Source organism: Pongo abelii, chromosome 11 (genome assembly GCF_028885655.2).
Source record: "Pongo abelii isolate AG06213 chromosome 11, NHGRI_mPonAbe1-v2.0_pri, whole genome shotgun sequence".
Classification (NCBI taxonomy): domain Eukaryota; kingdom Metazoa; phylum Chordata; class Mammalia; order Primates; family Hominidae; genus Pongo; species Pongo abelii.
This window is the reverse complement of record NC_071996.2, coordinates 137,057,818-137,078,481: the sequence shown is the minus strand read 5'-3', so window position 1 is coordinate 137,078,481 and position 20,664 is coordinate 137,057,818. Positions and strand designations below refer to the sequence as shown.

Sequence of the window (20,664 nt, the reverse complement as noted above, 5' to 3'; positions counted from 1 at the left end):
AAACTTTCAGCCCTGCTTCCTTGACCTTGGGGAGGGGAGAGAGACAGGAAAGTGAGTTCAGTCACCAGTGACCAGTGATTTATGTAATCGGTCATGCCTCTGTAATGAAACTTCAGTGAAACCGCTTGAAAAATGAGGTTTGGGGCATTTCTGGGTTGGTGAACACATTTTCATGCTGGGAGGGTGGCCACCGCGACTCCACGGAAACAGAGTTTCCTGAACTCTGGACACTTCTGGACCTTGCCCTATGTCTGTCTCCATCTGGCTATTCATTTATATCCTTTATAATAAAGTGTAGTATAAGTTCCTGAGTTCTTACTGTTGTTCCAGAAAATTATGAACCTGAGTTGGGGTGATGGGAACCCTAGAATTTGTAATCAACCAGGCAGAAGTGTGAGTACCCTAGGGACCCCGTATGTGGTTGGTGTTTGAAGTAGGGGACAGTCTTACGGGACTGAGTCCTCAACTTACGGAGTCTGTGCTATCACCTGATAGTGTCAGAATTGAATACAATTGTGTGACACCTAGTTGATGTCAGAGAATTGGAGAATTGATTGTTGTTTGAAAGACCAGTCCCTCGACTCCCTCCTTTGGGTAGGCCTAGGCTTTCTCTCCCCAACTCTGTCCTGTATGGGCATCAAAATGGAAGTTCAGTGTCAGCAAGATCTGTGTCTTAGTCCATTCAGGTTCAGGCTGCTCTATCACAACACTTAGACTTGGTAATTTGTAAACAACAGAAATTTATTGCTCACAGTTCTGGAGGCTGGGAAGTCAAGATTAAGGCACCAGCAGATTTTGTGTCTGTGAGGACTTGTTCTGCTTCATAGATGACACTTTCTTGCTGTGTCCTCACATGGAAGAAAGGACACACAAAACTCCTTCAGGCCTTTTTTATAAAGGCACTACTCCCATTCATGAGGGCTCATCTTTTGCGACCTAATTATCTCCTGAAGACCCCACCTCTTAATACTATTGCATTGGTGATTAGGTTTCAACGTATGAATTTTGGGGGAACCTAACTACTCTGGCCATAGCAGTTGCAGAGCTGGAGACCTCATCTTTGGATTTCTTCCCCACATTCCCATTTCACTTTTTGACCTCAGAATAGTTTTCCCTGATGTTCTTGCAAGCTCATGGTGTGTTTAAGATGTTTTTATTTGTTTTGGTTTTACTTTATCTAGCATTTTTAGTAATTTTGTAGCAGGATGGTTGTATCTGGCCTGCCATATTTTTCCATCACTTATTGATTATTTATTTTTGGCTTGCATTGTTTAGGACTATCTGTATTTCTGGTTTTAAGTCCATTTAAAATACTTCTGCAAGATGGCATGTATGGAAATAAAAAGCAATGAGAATAACTTACCGGGGAATTTTGACATGTTCCCCAATACCTTCATAAAATGAGGTGAAAACTTGGATGATCAGGAAATAGAAAGGAGTATTTAAGCTGAGCCTGGCCTGCGAGGATGAGTAGAATTTCCTTAGGTCAACACAAGTGAATGAGACCATACAGGATGAAGACCAAAAAATACTTTGAACTGAATTTTAATGAAAACGCAACATATCAAATTATGTAAAATGTAGCTAAAGTAGTGCTAAGCTGGAAAATATTGGAACCCACTGCGTGTATTGTGCTAGAAGCTTTACTTGTTTCATATTCCCAATTTACAACTAAAACCAGAGAGATGAAGTAAATTGTCCAGGATTGCTCAACCAGGAGCTGGAATTCAAAGCCAGGTCTGCCTGATTCCAAGCATATGCAGATTATTGTGATGTTTTTACCACTGTTTCATCATCTTGAAACCTTTTTTTTTTGGACAGCGTCTTGCTCTGTGTCACCTATGCTGGAGTGCAGTGGCGCAATCACGGCTCACTGCAGCCTTGACCTCCTGGGCTCAAACAGTCCTCCCACCTCAACCTCCTGGCTAATTTTTTTAATTTTTTTGTAGAGTGTCCTGGTCTCTCTATGTTGCCCAGGCTGGTCTTGAACTCCCGGGCTCAAGCAGTCCCTCTGCCTCGGCCTCCCAAATTGCTGGGATTACAGGTGTGAGCTACTGTGCCTGGCCAACATTCCTATTTTGTTACTTTTTAAGGGATTAGTGATAGAAACTCATACTGTTTTCCTTCCTAGGAGGAAAAAAGTAAACCAGATGTGAATCTGAAAGATCTCCAGAGTGAAGAAGAGATTGATCATCCACTGATGATTCTAAAAGCAATCTTATTAGAGGTATAGTATGTGTGTGTATGTATTTGTATGTATGGTATGTATTGTGTGTAAGTGTGCATGTGTATATATGTAAGAATATATGCGGTTTAGTTGCTAGATATGATATTATTACCATTCATAGTCTTTTTCCTTAAGGACATTCTCTGTATCTATATTTTAATGATTTTTGTGGGGATTTTCTGGTTATGAATGAAATACATATTCATGGTAGAAAATTCAAGAAAAAAACAGAAAATATATAAAAAAGATGAAAAGTATAAATAGGCCAGATACTGACAGTTATTGTTAACACTTTGATATATATTCTTTGCATTCTGTTTTCTTTATGTTTATATATGTATATTGGAATTGGGTTATGACTTTTTTGGCTATTATTGTCATTTTAAACCAAATTGAGCTTTACTAAATGCTGTTTTGCAATTTATTGCATTTCCATATTATCCTTTTAATGTCTATGTGACCTGAAAGTATGTCCCCTTTTTCATTCCTAGCACTCACTGATAATATCTCAAGTAGATGACTTTTAAAGTTTGTTTAATATGCTGTTTTAAAGATGTGAGGTCTTCTTTCATTTATTCATTCATCCTTAATAAATGATTTGTTAATACTTCCTGCTAGGGACCTGGGCCGAGTACTTTAATTATATTGATCTATGACTACTGTATGAATTTGCTAGGGCTGCCATGACAAAATGCCACAGACTGCATGGTTTAGATGATAGAAATGTATTTTCTGACAGTTTTGAAGGCTGGAAGTCCAAGATTAAGGTGTTGGCAGTTTTGGTTTCTTCTGAGGCCTCTCTCCTTGGCTTGCAGATGGCCATCTTCTTCCTGTGTCCTCACATGGTGTTTCTTCTGTGTGTGTGCTTCCCTGGTGTCACTTTGTCCAAACTTCATCTTCTTATGATAATGCCAGTCAGACTTACTCAGGGCCTACTCTAAAATGGAAAACAGCCTCGTTTTACCTTAATCACCTCTTTAAAGGTCTAATCTCCAAATGTGGTCACATTCTGAAATATTGTAGGTTAAGAATTCAACATATGAGTTTTGGGGAGATACAATTCAGTCTGTCAGCGCTACATCTCACCCCCTTTTAGAACTTGTTTATGCTTCAAAACATTTGGATAAGACATTAATCATCTTTGTTTTTGCACTTAACGTATTTCTTCCAAAATTCTTGTTTAATGTCAGTAATTTACACATTTAAATGGAAAATTCCTTTTTAATGTTGGGAATTTACCAAACCTTGGGCTACTTTTGATATTGCTCTTCAAATGGTTAAACTGTGGCACATGGAAAATGGCAAAAATCCAAGTTTTCTCAACTGAGGCTTAACCAGTTTTTAAAAAACTTTTTATAATAAAATAATTATGATGGAATCAACTTACGTGTTTGCTGTTCTAGCCATATTTAATTAGGTATAATCCTGTTGGTCTCTTTGAATTTGTAAGTATGCAATTATTTCTCATCAGATTTTCTTGAGTGACTGTGTTTCTTTCATAAGGAGGAAAATAATCTAATTCCTGTTGATCAGCTGGGCCAGAAACTTTTGAAAAAGATAGGAATATCTTGGAACAAGAAGTACAGAAAACAGCATGGACCACTGCGTAAGGTAATACATGGCATCGTTTTGGGAAGTCCTTGTCCCAAGAAATTTCATTATGATCCCAACAACATGAATTCCTTTGCAGAAGGATATTTAAAATAGGTGAAAATAAAATCACCATATTTGTATAATGGCTAGAATCCCACTAAGTTACTTATTAAGTATTACTGAGTTATTTATCATAGAAACAAGAAGTAAGCAAAAATAGTGGGGAGCAACTCCTAAAAAATATCAGAGTTCATACCCTAAAGCTTATCATTTTACTTAGAGAAATGTCTTCAGGTATTCACCCAGATTTCACTTGATTTTTTACACAAAATTCTAGTAAAGGAATTTGCCTTTTTATCTACGGTATCAAATTTATTGGCATAAACTTGTTCAAAATATCTCATTATCCTTTTAGTGTCTGTAGAACCTGAAGCTATGTTCCATTTTCATTTCTTATATTAATAATTTTTATTTTCTCACCTTTTTTCATCAGTGTTGCTTGGGGGTTATCAAGTTTTTTTTGGTTTTTTTTTGTTTTGTTTTGTTTTGAGTTGAGGTCCACTCTGTTGCCCAGGCTGGAGTGCAGCGGCACGACCTCAGCTCACTGCAGCCTCCACCTCCCAGGCTCCTGTGATTCTCCTACCTCAGCCTCCTGAGTAGCTGGGACTACAGGCATGTGATACCACACCTAGCTAATTTTTGTAGAGACGGGATTTTGCCATGTCACCCAGGCTGGTCTCAAACTCCTGGACTCAAGTGATCCGCCTGGCCATCAAGTTAATTTTTTCCTTTTCAAGAAGCCAACTTTTGCCTTAGATATAATTTGATGCAATGCTATTGATTTTCTCTATTGCTTTTCTATTTTCTATTTCATTGATATCTGTTCTTATTTTCAAGTATTTTCTTCTACTTCTTGGGACTTAATTTGATCATCTTTTTCTAGCTACTTGGGTTGGTAACTCAGTTTTTTTTTTAACCTTCTAATACACACTTTTAAAGCTATAAATTTTCTTCCAAGCACTAGTTATATTCAACAAGTTATATTGTTGATTATAGTTATATTGTTGAATGTAGTCAGACAGTTATATTCAACAAGCTTTCATTTTCATTCAGTTTGAAATATTTTCTAATTTCTCTTATTTTTTCTTTGGCTCTTGAGTTCTTTGGAGGTGTGTTGGTCAATTTCCAAATATTTAGGGGGTTTCTAGTTATCTTTTTGTTATGTCAGTAAATTGATTTCTAATTAATTTCATTGTACTTTGAGAACATACTCTATATGAGTTCAGTTCTTTTGAATTTCTTAGGACTTGTTTTATGGTTCAGAGTGTTGTCTGTCCTGCTCAATGTTCTGTGTTCACTAAAGAAGTTGTTTTCTGCAGTTGTTGGATGTAGCATTTCACAAGTGGCAACTAGATCAAATTGATTGTGTTCTTTGTTTCTTCTCTATTCTTATTGTATATTTTTTTGCCTTTTCTATTAATTACTGAGGAATTTTTAAATCTCCCAACTATAATTGTGGATTTGTCTCATTTTTTTAAAAAAAATTTTTGACAGTTTTTGCTTCATGTATCTTCTGGAAGCTATATTATTAGGTACATACACATTTAGGATTGTTATTGCCTCCTGGCGTGAAATGCTTGCCTTTTTTTTGAGACAGAGTTTTGCTCTGTCACTCAGACTGAAGTGTAGGAGCACAGTCACAGCTCACTGCAGCCTTGACCTCCTGGGCCCACGTGATTCTCCTAGCTCAACCTCCTGAGTACTTGCGACCACAGGCACACCTGGCCACACCTGGCTATGTGTTCTTTTTTTTTATTTTTCATTTTGTAGAGATGGTGTCTCTGTATGTTGTCCAGGCTGGTCTCGAACTTCTGGGCTCAAGAGAGCCTCCCACCTTGGCCTTCCAAAGTGCTGGGAGTACAGGCATGAGCCACCACACCAGAAATGCTTGTCTTTATCTCTGCTAATATTCCTTGCCTTGAAATCTACCTTGTCTGGTATTAATGTAGCCATATAAGCTTTCTTATACATGTGTGTCTTAGTATGAAGTTGGATCTTGTTTATTTTGGAAAATTATGGTTTTTAAGGAATTTGTTCATGTATCTGAGGTGTTAAATTTGTTGGCATAAAGTTGTTTAAAATCTCACCATATTATCCGTTTAGTGTCTATAGAATATGAACTTATGTTTCCTTTTTCATTTCTGATATTGATAATTTGTCTTTTTTTAGCTTTCTTTTTCATTGCTGGGGTTTATCAAGTTTATTAAACTTTTCAAGAAAACAACTTTGCCTGTGTTGATTTTCTCTGCTATTCTGTTTTCTGTCAGATGACTGAGAGTTTGACGGTCTCTTCCCTTTTATTAGAATGTTTAGTTATTTACATTAATATAATTGATATGGCTGGCTTTGAATCTCTCATCTTGCTATTTGTTTTCTATTTCTCCTCTATTCTTTGTTATTTTCTTTTTCCTTTCCTGCCTTCTTTTGGATTAATTAATAAATTTTTAGTGTCCCATTTTTAGCTCTTTTGTTGTCTTTTTAATCTATTTATTTAATTTCATCTAGCGATTACACTATATATAAATTAACATGATAAATTACAAATTAATATTATACCACTTTATGTGTACTGTAAGATGCTTACAATAGTATAATTTCATTTTCCCATTCCCATTTTTCCTACTATTGCCTTCTTATATTTTACCATTACATATAATGTAAATTCCACTATACATTACTACTTCTGCTTAAACACTTTAGTGACTTTTAAAGAAATTAAGGAAAGAATAGTGTTTCGTATTTATCTTTTCTGGAGTTTACTGCTCATTATTTATCCAGGTTTGCATTTAATATCATTTCCCTTCAACCTAGAGAGTTTCCTTTAGCATTTCTTGAAGTTCAGAATTGCAGGTGAAAAATGCTTTCAGATTTTGTCTGAAAATATTTATTTTACCTCCATTTTTTAGTGATATTTTTGATAGATATAGAATTATAAGTTAATCATTTTTGTGTTTTTCTCAGTGTTTTAAAGAGGCCCATTGTGTTCTGGCTTCCAGTATGTTGGATGAGAAGCCAACTGTCATTTTTTATTTCATTCTCTTGAATGTAATGTTTCTTTTTCTTGGTCTACTTTTAAGATTTTCTTTTTATCTTTGGTTTTCAGCAGTTTGACAATAATGTATTTAGGTATTGTGTTCCTTGTGTTTATTTACATTCTATTGCTAAGTATTTTTAATATCTGTGGTCCAAAGTCTTTTTTTAAATTTTGGAAAAATTTTGGCCATTATTTCTTCAATTTCTTTTTCTGCCTCATCTCTGTTTCTTTTTCTGAGAGTCTAACTATGTCGTTCCATATCTATGGGGGATTGGTTCTAGAATCCCCAGATGACACCCAAATCTGCAGATGCTCAAGTCTCTTTCATGAAATGGCATAGTATTTGCATATGGCCTAGTCACATCCTCCTCTATTCTTTAAACTATCACTAGATTATGTATAATACCTAACATAGGCTGGACGTGGTGGCTCACACCTGTAATTCCAGCAAAAGGGAGGTCTAGGCAAGAGGATTGCTTGAGCCCAGGAGTTTAAGACCAGTCCTGGCAATATAGCAAGACCCCATCTGTACAAAATATTTAAAAATTAGCTGGATGCAGTGGTAACGCATCCACGCGTACCACGTGGACCACGCGTACGTGTAGTCCCAGCTATTTGGGAGGCTGGGGTGGGGGATTGCTTAAGCCCAAGAGTCTGAGGCTGCAGTGAACTATGATCACGCACTGCACTGCAGACTGGGCAACAGTATGAGACCCTGTCTCCAAAAGAAAAAAAAGGAAAAAGGAAACAAAAAAACCTAATACAATATAAATGCTATGTAAATAGTTGTTGTATTGTATTTTTAAGTTTTTATTATTTTTTACTATTATACTGTTATTTATTTATTTTAATGTTTTTGATTCATGGTTGGTTGAATCTGTGGATTTGGAAACTGCAGATACTGAGGACCAACTGTATATATTCGACCATTTGATATTTCCTCTCAGGTCTTGGATGTTCTGGGGGCTTTTGTTTTGTTTTGTTTGAGACAGGATCTCACTCTGTTGCCCAGGCTAAAGTGAAGTGGCACAATCTCAGCTCACTGCAATCTCTGCCTCCCAGGCTCAAGCAATCCTCCAGCCTCAGCCTCCCGAGTAGTTGAGATTACTGGCATGTTTCACCATACCCAGCTAATTTTTTGTATTTTTTTGTAGAGATGAGGTTTTGCCATGTTGGCCAGACTGGTGTTTTGTTCTTTAATTTTTTTCTTCTCCTACTTCAATTTGGACAATTTCCATTGATCTGTCCTCAGCTTTGCTAATTTTTTCTTCCACTGAGCCACTCTTCTGTTAAGACCAACAAATGAGCTATACGTTTCAGATATTATACTTTTTAGTTGTAGTCTTTCCACTTAGTTCTTATTTAAAGTGTACATTTCTCAGCTGAAATTCCCCTTCTCTTTACCCATTCTATTCATCTTTTCATTTAAATTCTTTAACATACTTATAATAGCTGTTTGCTATTATAATAGCTAGATTAATTCTGAAGTTGATTCTGTTGACCGTTTTATTCTCTTTTGAATTGACCATTCCATCTCTTGATTATGAATAACATTGTCCTGTTTCTTTGCATGTCATGTAATCTTTTCAATATAAATTTTTATTTTTTAATTACAAATTGATAAATTTTAGTTGTTTATATTTATAGGGGTACAGATTGATGTTTTAATTTGCAAATACAATACAGAATAATTAAATCAAACTAATGAACATATTCATCATCTCAAATACTTATTTTTTGTGGTGAAGTTTACTCTCAGCAATTTTGAAATGTACAGTATATTATTTTCTGTATTTACCACACTGAGCAATAGATTTTTTAAGAAAAACAACTTATTCCTACCATTGAATTGAGGCTTTGTATCCTTTGACCATCATCTCCCCATGTCTTGCCCCCCTGCTCCATATAATCTCATATTGTGGATGATGTGTTGTGGAGAGTCCAGATTATGTTATTTTTCTCTGAAGAGCTTTGCATTGCATTCTAACAAGCCCTCAAATTACCTCTGAATCTTTTAGATTCTGTGGAAGTTAAATTTGGGGCTTTAGGGTGGGTCTGTTACAATTTTGGCCTTAGTTCTAGGGAATAGCTTAGCCCTGGGTCATGGTCCTTCCTCTTACAGTAGGGCTCAGCTAACTATGGCCTGTGGGCAAAATGTGGCCTGCTGCCTGTTCTTATAGTTTTGAGCTAAGAACATGCCTTACATTTTTAAATGGTTACTTTTTAAAAGGTGAAGTGAGTACTAAGTAGTGTTCTCAGTTTTGCTTCTAAAATATTTACCATCTGGCTCTTTAAGAAAAAGTTTGCTATCTCTTTCTAATTTGGCAGGACTTGAACTCCTTGTTCTTTCTTCTTGGCATCAGGTAGCCCTGCTCAGATACCGAACCTCCTAACTGATACTCTCTGCTGGGCTCTTTGAGCTGTCCATTCTACCATTTAGGAGTTAGCCAAGGATTTAGGGGGATTTGATACAGAATTGGGGCTCCTTCGTGGGATCTTGCCTCTCTGGTATTCTCAGATTCTGTCCCTTCAGCCCAGTAAGACTCTTGGCTTTTCTTGAAATCTCTTCCACCATGCACTGCTACAAACTGGGTAGTAGGTAGGTGGTGCAGAACTCACCTGGTTTGCTTCCCTTCTTTGAAGTATTATATCTTCACTTTATGCCTACTTTGGGTTCCTTTCCCAACAGTTGTTTTCCTTTTTTGCCTAGAGTTTATGATTTTTATTAGGAAGATTAGTCTAAGAAAATTTCTTTGTCATTGCTGGGACTAGACTGCACTGATGTTTGAGGCTTAAAAGAGTTAATTCTCAACTATCAAACAAAGAAAAACTTGGCTATATAGAAAGTTCATTACTTAAAACCCAAAGAACAAAAAAATGAAAAGAAAGTTCATTATTCAAAGCTTTCAAGTTGTTGATACTTTTTTGTACCTTAAACAAATTAGCTACAAGGCTATTTTACCCTCTGTTCTCATACACAATGTTAACAGTGTTGTCTTTGGGTTATGCCGTACACTCTTCTGTTTGTTGATAAAATAATACTTTTGATTAGAGGTTGACATTACCACAAATTACTTTCTTTCCAAGAGAAAAATTAGCAAATCACCTTTCCAGGGTGATTGATGAAGTACCAAGTGTTAAATTTAACTCCCAGGTAATTTTCTATATAAAGTAAATTAGGCTGAGAGAAAAGAAAGAGACTCAAGGCCAGACAGAGGTTAAAGAGTGAGAGGATAGGGGCGTAGGGAATGGGGAGGTAGAGATAGGCAATGGAGAAAGAGATTTTTTTCTTCATAATCCTTTAGCAAGAACTTTGGGATTGTGACTTAACCCTTACTATGCTTTGATTTTCTGAGCTTGTCTGCCAGCTTTTAGAACAGACAACATTCACTTTAGTTCGGGTTAAAAGATCATTTAGGTTGATAATTACTACCTTATCCCAACAGAGTCTGTCTGGGTTTTCAAATTATCTTTTATGGTGGTACACTGTGTGATTGCCTTTGTTTTGTGCCTTGTTTAGATTGCTTTTAAATATTTCAAAAGTGTTTGTTCTACCTAATCTGTTCCAGTTAAATACTTTTTTAAACAGCACTAGTGAGGTGTAATTAAAGTGCTTTTTAGATTGTGGCATAGCGACTTCCTCCCTGGATGTCATTATCAGACTATTTAACAGAGCACTGTGGTTTTATTAAATGTTTTATGATACCTAGATGGATTTTCCCCCGTAGCTGGCCAGGTCAGAAATAAAGATGAAGTTAAATGATCTAATCACAGAAAGGAAGAAAACATTTTTTAATCACATCTAATTTTTGTTTGAATAGTTAACTTAGCATTTTTTTTGTTTGTTTCTGTGTAGTTCTTACAGCTCCATTCTCAGATATTTCTACTCAGTTCAGATGAAAGTACAGTTCGTCTCTTGAAGAATGGTTCTCTCCAGGCTGAGTCTGATTTCCAAAGGAATGACCGGCAAATTTTCAAGATGCTTCCTCCAGAATCCCCAGGTTTAAACAATGGCATCTCCTGTCCCCACTGGTTTGATATAAATGATTCTAAAGTCCAGCCAATCAGGGAAAAGGATATTGAACAGCAATTTCAGGGTAAAGAAAGTGCCTACATGTTGTTTTATCGGAAATCCCAGTTGCAGAGACCCCCTGAAGGTATGGAAAGAAAAATGTTCCTATTTGTTTCAGTTAATGGCTTTAGAAGATAAACATGGAATGCTGTTTGAGTTTTTATTCTTTTAAAAAAAGGTTTACTCTTGGAACATTTTTAAATATTTTAAGGCTAACAAGAACTATATTATACCAAATGAAATCTAACAATTTGTCATTTTATAAAGATTATATACTTCTCTTTAATTTTCTACCCTGTAATAATGTAAGATCATCATTACATTTTCAAAACTGGATTTCCTTGGATAGCATAAAACCTTCTTCTTGTGTTGGCAAACTTGAGTGCGATTGCCATGTGCTCAGACTTGGCTCTGTCATTCAGCCATATGTTGCCTTTGAATTTTAAGTGGCCCTGGTCTTATTTTTATATCTTCTCCTGATTCTTTTATATCTTCTCCTTTATTTTCTGCTTATTTATATCTTTTATTTCTATTATTTATCCTTTATTTCTATCTTTTCATATCTTCTCCTTTATTTTCCTGTTTCTCAATAAGACTTTTTGTTTATTTATTCATTTATTTATTTTTAGAGATGCAGCCTCAGTCTCTCTTCCAGGCTGGAGTGCAGTGGCATGTTTGTTCACTGCAGCCTCTAATTCCTGGGCTTAAGTGATTCTCTTCCCTTAGTAGCTAGGCCTACAAGTAGCTAGGCCTACAAGTACATGCTGCCACACCTGGCTAATTTTTTCATTTTTTTTAGAGACAGGGTCTCGCTGTATTGCCCAGGTTGGTCTTGAACTCCTGGCCTCAGATGATGCTCACACCTCAGCCTCCCAAAGTGCTGGTGTCATCGGTAGAGGGTCATGACTGCAAGTTGTCCAGGTTCTTGGCATTTCGAACAAAGAATTAGACAAAACGCCCTGCAAAGCAAAGAATGAAGCAACAAAAGACCAAAAGCAGAGATATATTGAAAACAAAAGTACACTCCACAGTGTGGGAGCAGCCTGAGCAGCAGCTCAAGGGCCCAGATACAGAATATTCTCCGGTCCAAATATTCCCTAGAAGTTTCCCATTGGCCACTTCATGCTCACCTCATGTAAATGAATTGGTAGCCCGCAATCAGTCTGATTGGTTGCAGAAAGCAGCCAACCAGAGGCTGAAGTGAAGTTACAAAGGTCACGCTCATGTGCAAACATCTGATTGGTTGCAGAAAGCAACCAATCATTGGCTAGGGTGAAGTTACAAAGTTATGCTTACGTGCAAAGGAAGACATAGCCGGCAATCAGTCTGATTGGCTGCAGACAACACCCATTCAGAGGCTGGAGTGAAGTTGCAAAGATGCAAACGAAGACCCTACTGGCAATCAGTCTGATTTGTTGCTCAGTCTTATTTGTTGCCGACGGCAACCATTCAGAGGCTGAAGTGGTTACAGAGTTACAAACGAAGGCTCCACCCACAGTCTGATTTGTTGGGGTCAGCCAGTTTCCTATGTTTGCGCAGAAAAGGTAAAAGGAAGTAGCCTCTGGTCCTTCTGTTACTTAGGCATGGAAAGTTAGGGTGTTCCTTTCAATTTAGTTCTAGGAAGTCGGCGTGAAACAGCCTTAGGTTCCCTGTCTCCAGACACTATTCTCCTGCCTCACTGGGATTACGGGCATGAGGCCTAGTAAGATTTTTTTATCACTTTTCGAAGTCCGCTCAAAAGTTAAAAACTCTAATGAGAAAAGCTTTATAGATTGAGACATATCTATTATTAGAGATGAGAATATTGTTCTTAGAGAATGAGAATAGCCATCATTTTTATAAAGAATAAGAATAAAGCAGTTACTAATTTGCATGTGAATCAAAGGAAATTAACTTTCCAGATCTAAAACAGTTACATAACTATGCTGTTAATGAAAAAGGCTTTGTATTTTTCTGGGAGGAAAAAAAGATATGGAAATGGTTCTGGTAAAAATATTGTGTATCAGAATTCTCAGTTATAGAAATATATATGATCAGAAAAAGAATATCTTCAAATGAAGTATTAGTCTTTTTCACAGAGTTGAATTTTAGTGTGTACATAATTGGAATATGTACTCAACGACAGTTTTCTTATTAGCTTAGGAATTGAACAAACATCCAACCAAAATCTAGATGTACTTTTTTGGGAATGAAGGGATAGAATTTATAAGATGATTCCAAAATTCACCTGGAGAAATAAAGTAATAAAAACTGAAGAAGAGATGACTGAGGGAGAATTTGCTGTATCAGTAAAAACATATTTATAAAGTTATAGCAATGAAGACAGTGTAGTGGTAATGCAAAAAGGTAGACAGATCATTGAAAAAGAGCAGTAAACCCAGGAGTTAATCTAAGCATATTTGTATTTTAATCCATGGTAAGGTAGCTCTTCAGATATTTTGGGGAAGGAAGGGAGTGAATTACTTAATAAATACAACTGGGAAGTTGGTTATTTGCTAGGGAAATAACTAAGCCATTTTTGTTTGTTATACAAATCACTTAAATGAAATTATAGTTCCTTTAATATTTATGTAAAAAAGGAATCATAAAATGTGTAAAATATAAATATTTGATCTTAAGGTAAAGAAAACCTTTCTGAGCATAAAAGCAAAGATAGAAAAAAACTAAGGAAAAGTGATATAACCCTTAAAACAGAATTAAAAGGCAAATGACAAGCTAATGGAAAACAGTAAAATATATGACAAATTAATTTCCCCTATCTGTAGAGTGCGTGAAATATATTTCATTGTGCTCAGTAGTAAATTGGGGAAATGATATAAATAAGCAATTTACAAAAGAAAGATTCCTGTGTTTCAAAAAATTTTCAATTTAACCAGTAATCAAAAAAAAAGAAGAAGAAGAATGGCAATGAGATGAACATTAGTGAGATGTCCCACCAAGTCAGATACTATTTCTGTGACTCTGGAGTTTCAACAGTTGACATTTCCTCCAGAGCTGGTAGGTATGGAATACGATCAGTTTGAGTATGTGTATTTAAAAGCCTTGAAACTGTCATGCCCTTTAAACCAGTAATTCTACTTTCACAAGTTTGTCTTGAAGTAATCAAAGCTGTATATGAATGTTGATGCTCAAAGATGTTTATTGTTCCTACTATTTTAAAATAGTGATTAATTGGAAATCACCTTAATGTCTAACAGAAAAAGATTGGTTAGATTAATTTTGCTCCTTATAGAATGGACTACTATGCAATCATTTATTTAAGACTTCGGAAAATACAGTGTATGAAATGAAAACAGATTTGTTGAATATGATCCCAGTTTTTAAAATTGTGTGTTTGTGTGTGTGCCTGTGTGTGTGTGTGTGTGTGTGTGTGTGTGTTTCTTGGGAGTGAAATTATGAACAGTATCTATTTCTTTTACACTTAAAAAAATTCCAGAATTTTTACAGTAGTCGTTTATTGTATTTGTAATCAAGATGAAAATCTGAGGCCAGGCGCGGTGGCTCATGCCTTTAATCTCAGCACTTTGGGAGGCTGAGGCGGGCAGATCACTTGAGGCCAGGAGTTCAAAACCAGCCTGGGCAACATGGCGAAACCCTGTCTCTGCTAAAAATACAAAAATTAGCCAGGTGTGGTGGCACGAGCCTGTAATCCCAGCTACTCAGAGGCTGAGGCATGAGAATTGCTTGAACCTGGGAGGCAGAGTGAGCTGAGACTGTGCCACTGCACTCCAGCCTGGGTGACAAAGTGAGACTCCATCTCAAAAAAAAAAAAAGAAAAAAAAAAAAAAGATGAAAATCTGGGTGTTCTTTTTAAAAAGTATACTTAAAAGAGTTGAAAAAATGGAATTCTTCCAGCTTGTCTTAAAGAACTATTTACTTTTCATTTGTTCTAACTTTTTCATTTTTCAGATGGGAAAACTGAGATCCTGAGAAAATTCGTATTCACACAGCTAATTAGTAGCAGCTTTCCTAGCTCCCAGGACAGTCCTTTCTAGTCTTCATGCTACCTCTTCCAGCAACCAGCTTTCATTTAGCCAACACAAGTTAATGAAAAATTTTGTTCACAGCTCGAGCTAATCCAAGATATGGGGTTCCATGTCATTTACTGAATGAAATGGATGCAGCTAATATTGAACTGCAAACCAAAAGGTAATTTTAAATTGCTTTTAGAGTTTGACTAGTATTCCGGAGAATAAAGATCTAATTTAGGCCTTAAGCATTCAATAATGAAAATTAAAAAGAAAAAAAAATAGTCAACTTGTTAATGCAAGTGTCTGTTTGGCTGCTGAATTTTTATAGTGAGGGTAACTTTAACTCTGAAATTATCCCTTATGTGTGAGAGTGAATTAAATGGTGACATATAAAACAGCCATTGCTAAGTAGGGATCAAAGCCTAAGAAGAGTAGAGAAATCAGTGAGCACATAGTTGGGCTAAATGAATTGTATCCTGGCCTGGCCAGATTATTTCCTTGGGTCCAAAGAGAGCTTGCCATGAAAATCACCCCTCATAGGTAAGTAGCTGTAGCGAACTGGCATGTAGTGAAAGAGGATCAGAGGTGGGCAGATTTTCAAAAGGAGGGAAATATGGATGCTATAACCTGTTGAATGCAATGCTGATCTTGGGGGAAAGCCTATAATGGATTCTTACTTAAAGAGATGGTTGTGAGAACTTCATGATCTCAGCATTCTCTTTTGGGGCCTCACCTTTGACTCTGAACTGCTTCTTTATTTGTGCTCTGTTAGGGTCAATGGGGTATTGGGTTAGGAAAATGGATGTTCCCGTGATCTCCTTGTGGACCCAAATGCCTGATTATATGACAGGGTGTATTTGACATTTTTATCATTGGCTTGGAGCTGGGGGAAAAAGGTACAGTGAATGACACAAGAGCAAAGAAACAACAAAAATCAAGATACCAAAAAGATTAAAACTTAACAGATTGAAATATCTTAAGTCTAAAAAATAACCTGCATAAGTGGTCTGGACTAGCAGTTGTTATTTAAAAAAAATAAAAATAAAAAAATAAAAGGCAGAGCCTGAGGGGTTGTCGTCAGCCCGCACTAAGGTCTTTCGTGTGGTTGTGCTCTCTGACCATGTTCATTGAAGTGTCCTGAAGTACGTGAGTTGCGTGATAAGCCTCGTTCCAGCTCCACATTGGTCAGACACTACCTGTGTTTCACGCTGGCTTCAAATCAGCCGAGTGGATTCAGAGAAGAGCAGCCAACACCAGGCTGCTGCCAAGGACTTTTAGCCTGGATAACGTGGTCTCGGGAGGTTCATGCTACTGGCTTCAAATATTTCATGGGGCCGGTCGCAGTGGCTCACGCCTGTAATCCCAGCACTTTAGGAGGCTGAGGCAAGTGGATCACCTGAGATCAGGAGTTCAAGACCAGCCTGGTCAACGTGGTGAAACCCCATCTCTACCAAAAATACAAAAATTAGCCAGGCGTGGTGGCATACACATGTAATCCCAGCTACTCAGGAGGCTAAGGCAGGAGAATCACTTGAACCTAGGAGGTGGAGGTTGCAGTGAGCCAAGATCGCAGCACTGCACTCCAGCCTCAGCGACAGAGTGAGACTCTGTCTCAAAAAAAAAAAAAAAAATTCATGGGAGAATGTGCAAAATCTAGTGGAAATAAGGATGATAGATGACATAGAAATAAATCTGCCACTTAACACAATGATGTAAGCAGGTCTCTAGCATTTTGTTCATAACTATAATATAATCTCAGAATTAGAAGATTTCAAGTGTCAGCCTTTGTTCAGAGAAACGGAGTTAACATTGCAGCCTACGTTAAAACAGTTTTCTCTTGGAATTCATGGTGACAGAACTGAATTTTTGCTATTGACTGAAAAACTAAAGTGACTAATTGTGGCACATAGAAGAAAAATTGTTACTTAGGTGGGATGGAGAACTTAATTGTATTGTAAGCCAGATATCTTTGGTTTGAGATAAAACACAGTGTCTGTTATAAAAACACAGTATTTATGTATTTTTGTGCCTCTTTAAAGGGAAGAATGTGATTCTGCAAACAATACTTTTGAATTGCATCTTCACCTGGGCCCTCAGTATCATTTCTTCAATGGGGCTCTGCACCCAGTAGTCTCTCAAACAGAAAGCATGTGGGATTTGACCTTTGATAAAAGAAAAACTTTAGGAGATCTCCGGCAGTCAATATTTCAGGTAATATAGCCTTACTTCCTCTTAATTTAGACATCAAGGACCATCTCCAGCTAGACTCTCCATTTCATTCTGTTTAGGATACAACTTTATTTTTCAAAGCTGCTTAGGAAGATCTGACATCTGCCACTTCATAGAGGGATGACCCAAATCTCTCTCCTAAGTCTTTTAGAGAGGCTTTTCTCCACAGCTCCTACCAGCAGCTTTTCAGGTGGACAGTCAGGCCTGGTACATTTTATTTGAGGGGAAGAAAGAGCACAAAGTTGTCTCTTTTTTAGAAAATAAATGAAAACAAATTGCCTTTCAAAGAGAGTGAAAACATAAAGATGAGCATGTTGTGTAAAACTGAGAACTACTGAATAAATAAAAGCAACAAACTTTATACCCTGTAGTATAGAACAGTATTTATTAATAATATTCTTAAGTGAAGGAAAGTATCTACTAGTCTAGAGTAAAAACAGTGCTGTAGTCTCCAAGTCATTTTTCTAGGTATGTTTTAATGATGATAGCAACAGCAGTGTTCTTTATTTTACTTACACCGCTTTCATGTAAATCATGTGATTCGGTTCTTTAATCTCATGAAGACACATTAGCCCCATTTTGAAGACGAGGCAGTGTGATTTAAAGAGACTCAATGTCTTGCCTGTGGTCCTAAATCTAGTTGATGGAGCTGGGACTCTGTCCCTGGTCTCCCTACTCTTCATCTAGTGTTTTTTCCTCCTAATCACCGTCCTGCTCCACACTACTTTCTGATCAAGGAAAAGGGAGATAGAAAATGTTAGCTTTTAGTGTTTTTTCCCAGAAATTAGTTAAATGAATTTTCTGAAAAATCCTATTACCAAAACTATTAGCTTTCTTTCAATTTTCTTCTGCTAAGAAAAGCAAAGCAATTTCCCTTTTAACCTTAGTTGATTTGAAGTTATTTAAATACTAGATCAGTGTCAGGATTTCTAAGGTTGTCTAATATTTCTGAACTTTTTCATTAGAAATTTATTTCTGAGCCAATTCTGGCACTGTTGATACAGGCAGATGTGGGAATCTGAACCTAGTCTAGGGGGATATTTTAAATGGAAAGGATCTTATTCACTTCGTAAGTGTGAAGTATACTCCAGTCTGTGTTTTTTGGTGTTTTAAGTGTATATGCCTACTAACTATTCTCTTAGAAGGAAGCCACTGACAAGAGGCTAGGAAACTTAATTCACAGCAAACTAATCGCTTGTAAATAAGAAATTTCTTTTTAAGAAAATACCTTATGGCATTGTAGAGAATGACTAGATAGGAATGACTTTTATGGTGATATTATTTTGGTGACCTTGCCACAGTGCTCAGACTCTTAGATCTAGAAACTTAAAGAACAAAGCCATGGTAATCTATTAAGTAAACTAGTAATGCACCTTTATAAATTTGCAATGGGAGACATTCCTTTCAAGCAACTAGAAGATGAGTGTGTGCTAGAGTCAGGGCTGCATTTCCCTCAACATTGCTAATTCCGCAAATTAGTCTTGCTCTTTTGGGTAAAAATTCCTAGGCTGACATGCTCATCAACTTGCTTTCTGAGAAAAGTGCTTTTCATATATATTAAGCAGAATTGTTTAGATGGTTGTTGTGCCCTTTGTGTAGGCCAGAATTCTTCACTCAGGAATGGAGGAGATTAGCCGTCTTTGGCTTTGACTAATTTAACAATTGATGCCTTCTTTTCAAGTTTTCGGTATTGGGTGGGGGTGAGAGTATTCATTTGCTTGCTCTCTGTGTCATCTTCATATGTGAGTTGGCACAGTAACCTGGAAAGGTGATATGTATATGTCACTTTTCAACATTCTCTTTTCCTTCATTAATATTCTTCAGCTGTTAGAGTTTTGGGAAGGAGACATGGTTCTTAGTGTTGCAAAGCTTGTACCAGCAGGACTTCACATTTACCAGACACTTGGCGGTAAGATAAATATGAAAACATAGCAACTCACTCTGTATATCTACATTTTTTGTCCGGCTCACCTGTGATTTTCTACTCTTTGTCAGTCCTTCCCCACCTCCTACTTTCTTAACTAAGTAGATTATCTTCACACTGTAAGTTTTCCAAAAGAAATAAAATATCCAAGTTTTAATGTATCCAGTTTATATAATGTGTGAAATTCTTCTAACATGGAAACATTTTATTTTTTTCTGAAATTAAGGCTACCTCTACTAAAAATTTCTTGAAAAGCTTTAGAATTTTTTATATTGACACATATTGTTGAACAACATGGTTTCAAACCATCTGAATCATATTTATATGACTTGATTTTCTGCCCAACTCTCAGCTTCAGATTTTGTAGTAAAACAAGAAATACTTTGAGAGTTTGAAAGCATTTACTTCCTTTAAATAGCAGCAAAACAATGAGAATTAACAGTAGCGGCAGTAACATCTAATTTGGGCCAAAATCTGTAATAGGTGTTTTATGTTAATTATCTCACTTGATTTTCATAAAATTCTTTTATCCCCATTTCATAAATGAGAAAACTGAAGCTGAGAGACTTGAAGCACACAAAGACGTACAGCTTGTGTCATGGACATATCGGTGGAGTTGGGACCATTCCATGCTTCCTGTTTCCAATGTCATGTGCCTCAAGTACACTTGACCTTTGGATTATCTCTCTTGTCCTGCCATCAAGCTCACAAAGCTTTTGTAACAACATTTTAAAGAAAAATTACAAAATGAAATAATGTCAATAGAATAAAAATAATTACTACTTTTTAAATTTTCCTTAGTGAAAATACTTTTTCAAACAAATATTTGTCTCAGCTCTTTCTTTAGCTCAGTCATTTCTGATGGTCATGATGAATGGTCTCACTGGTGATCTCTTTCTAGGGGATGAACTGACACTGTGTGAAACTGAAATTGCTGATGGGGAAGACATCTTTGTGTGGAATGGGGTGGAGGTAAAAAAAATTACTGAAGAAATATTCGTGATAATTTTGGATGTTTTAAAAGTCGTTGTAATGGCCGGACGTGGTGGCTCATGCCTGTAATCCCAGCACTTTGGGAGGGTGAGGCAGGCAGATTACCTGAGGTCAGGAATTCAAGACCAGCCTGGCCAACATGGTGAAACCCCATCTCTACTAAAACAAAAATTAGCCGGGCATGGTAGCGTATACCTGTAGTCCCAATGACTTGGGAGGCTGAGGCAGGCGAATCGCTTGAACCCGGAAAGTGGAGGTTGCAGTGAGCTGAGATTACACCACTGCACTGCAGCCTGGGTGACAGGGCAAGACTCTATCTCAAAAAAAAAGTCATTGTAATGAAATTTTATTCAGCCTATGTGAGGGCAATTAGATATTAGAAAACTACTGAAATGCTTGATAAATGTTAGGGACAATCAGTGCTAGTTGTACGTCAGGGAGACATTTCTTGAGCGCCTCCATTATACCAGGTTGTGCGTCAGATGCTAGGTCAAAGGCCAGTCAGTTGATCTGTGTCCTTTTAGGCCCTTGTCGTGTGAAGAACTGCACCATATGTGCTGG

At 36.8% G+C, this 20,664-nt stretch overlaps 1 protein-coding gene across 10 annotated transcripts in view; it reads left to right on the top strand.

Annotated features, from left to right (window-relative positions):
- Positions 1–20,664, top strand: part of USP40 (ubiquitin specific peptidase 40) — a 90,870-nt gene that overhangs the window by 20,801 nt on the left and 49,405 nt on the right. For 5 of the 10 annotated variants that reach the window (XM_024243580.3, XM_024243581.2, XM_063713135.1 and 2 more), the window contains 7 exons: positions 2,132–2,227; positions 3,731–3,838; positions 10,771–11,071; positions 15,054–15,135; positions 16,997–17,168; positions 19,011–19,095; positions 20,012–20,082. In XM_024243580.3, coding sequence (XP_024099348.2) covers positions 2,132–2,227; positions 3,731–3,838; positions 10,771–11,071; positions 15,054–15,135; positions 16,997–17,168; positions 19,011–19,095; positions 20,012–20,082 — 915 coding nt within the window. The remainder of the gene's footprint in view (positions 1–2,131; positions 2,228–3,730; positions 3,839–10,770; positions 11,072–15,053; positions 15,136–16,996; positions 17,169–19,010; positions 19,096–20,011; positions 20,083–20,664) is intronic. The other 5 variants (XM_063713133.1, XM_024243579.2, XM_063713132.1 and 2 more) reach the window with 1 other exon arrangement.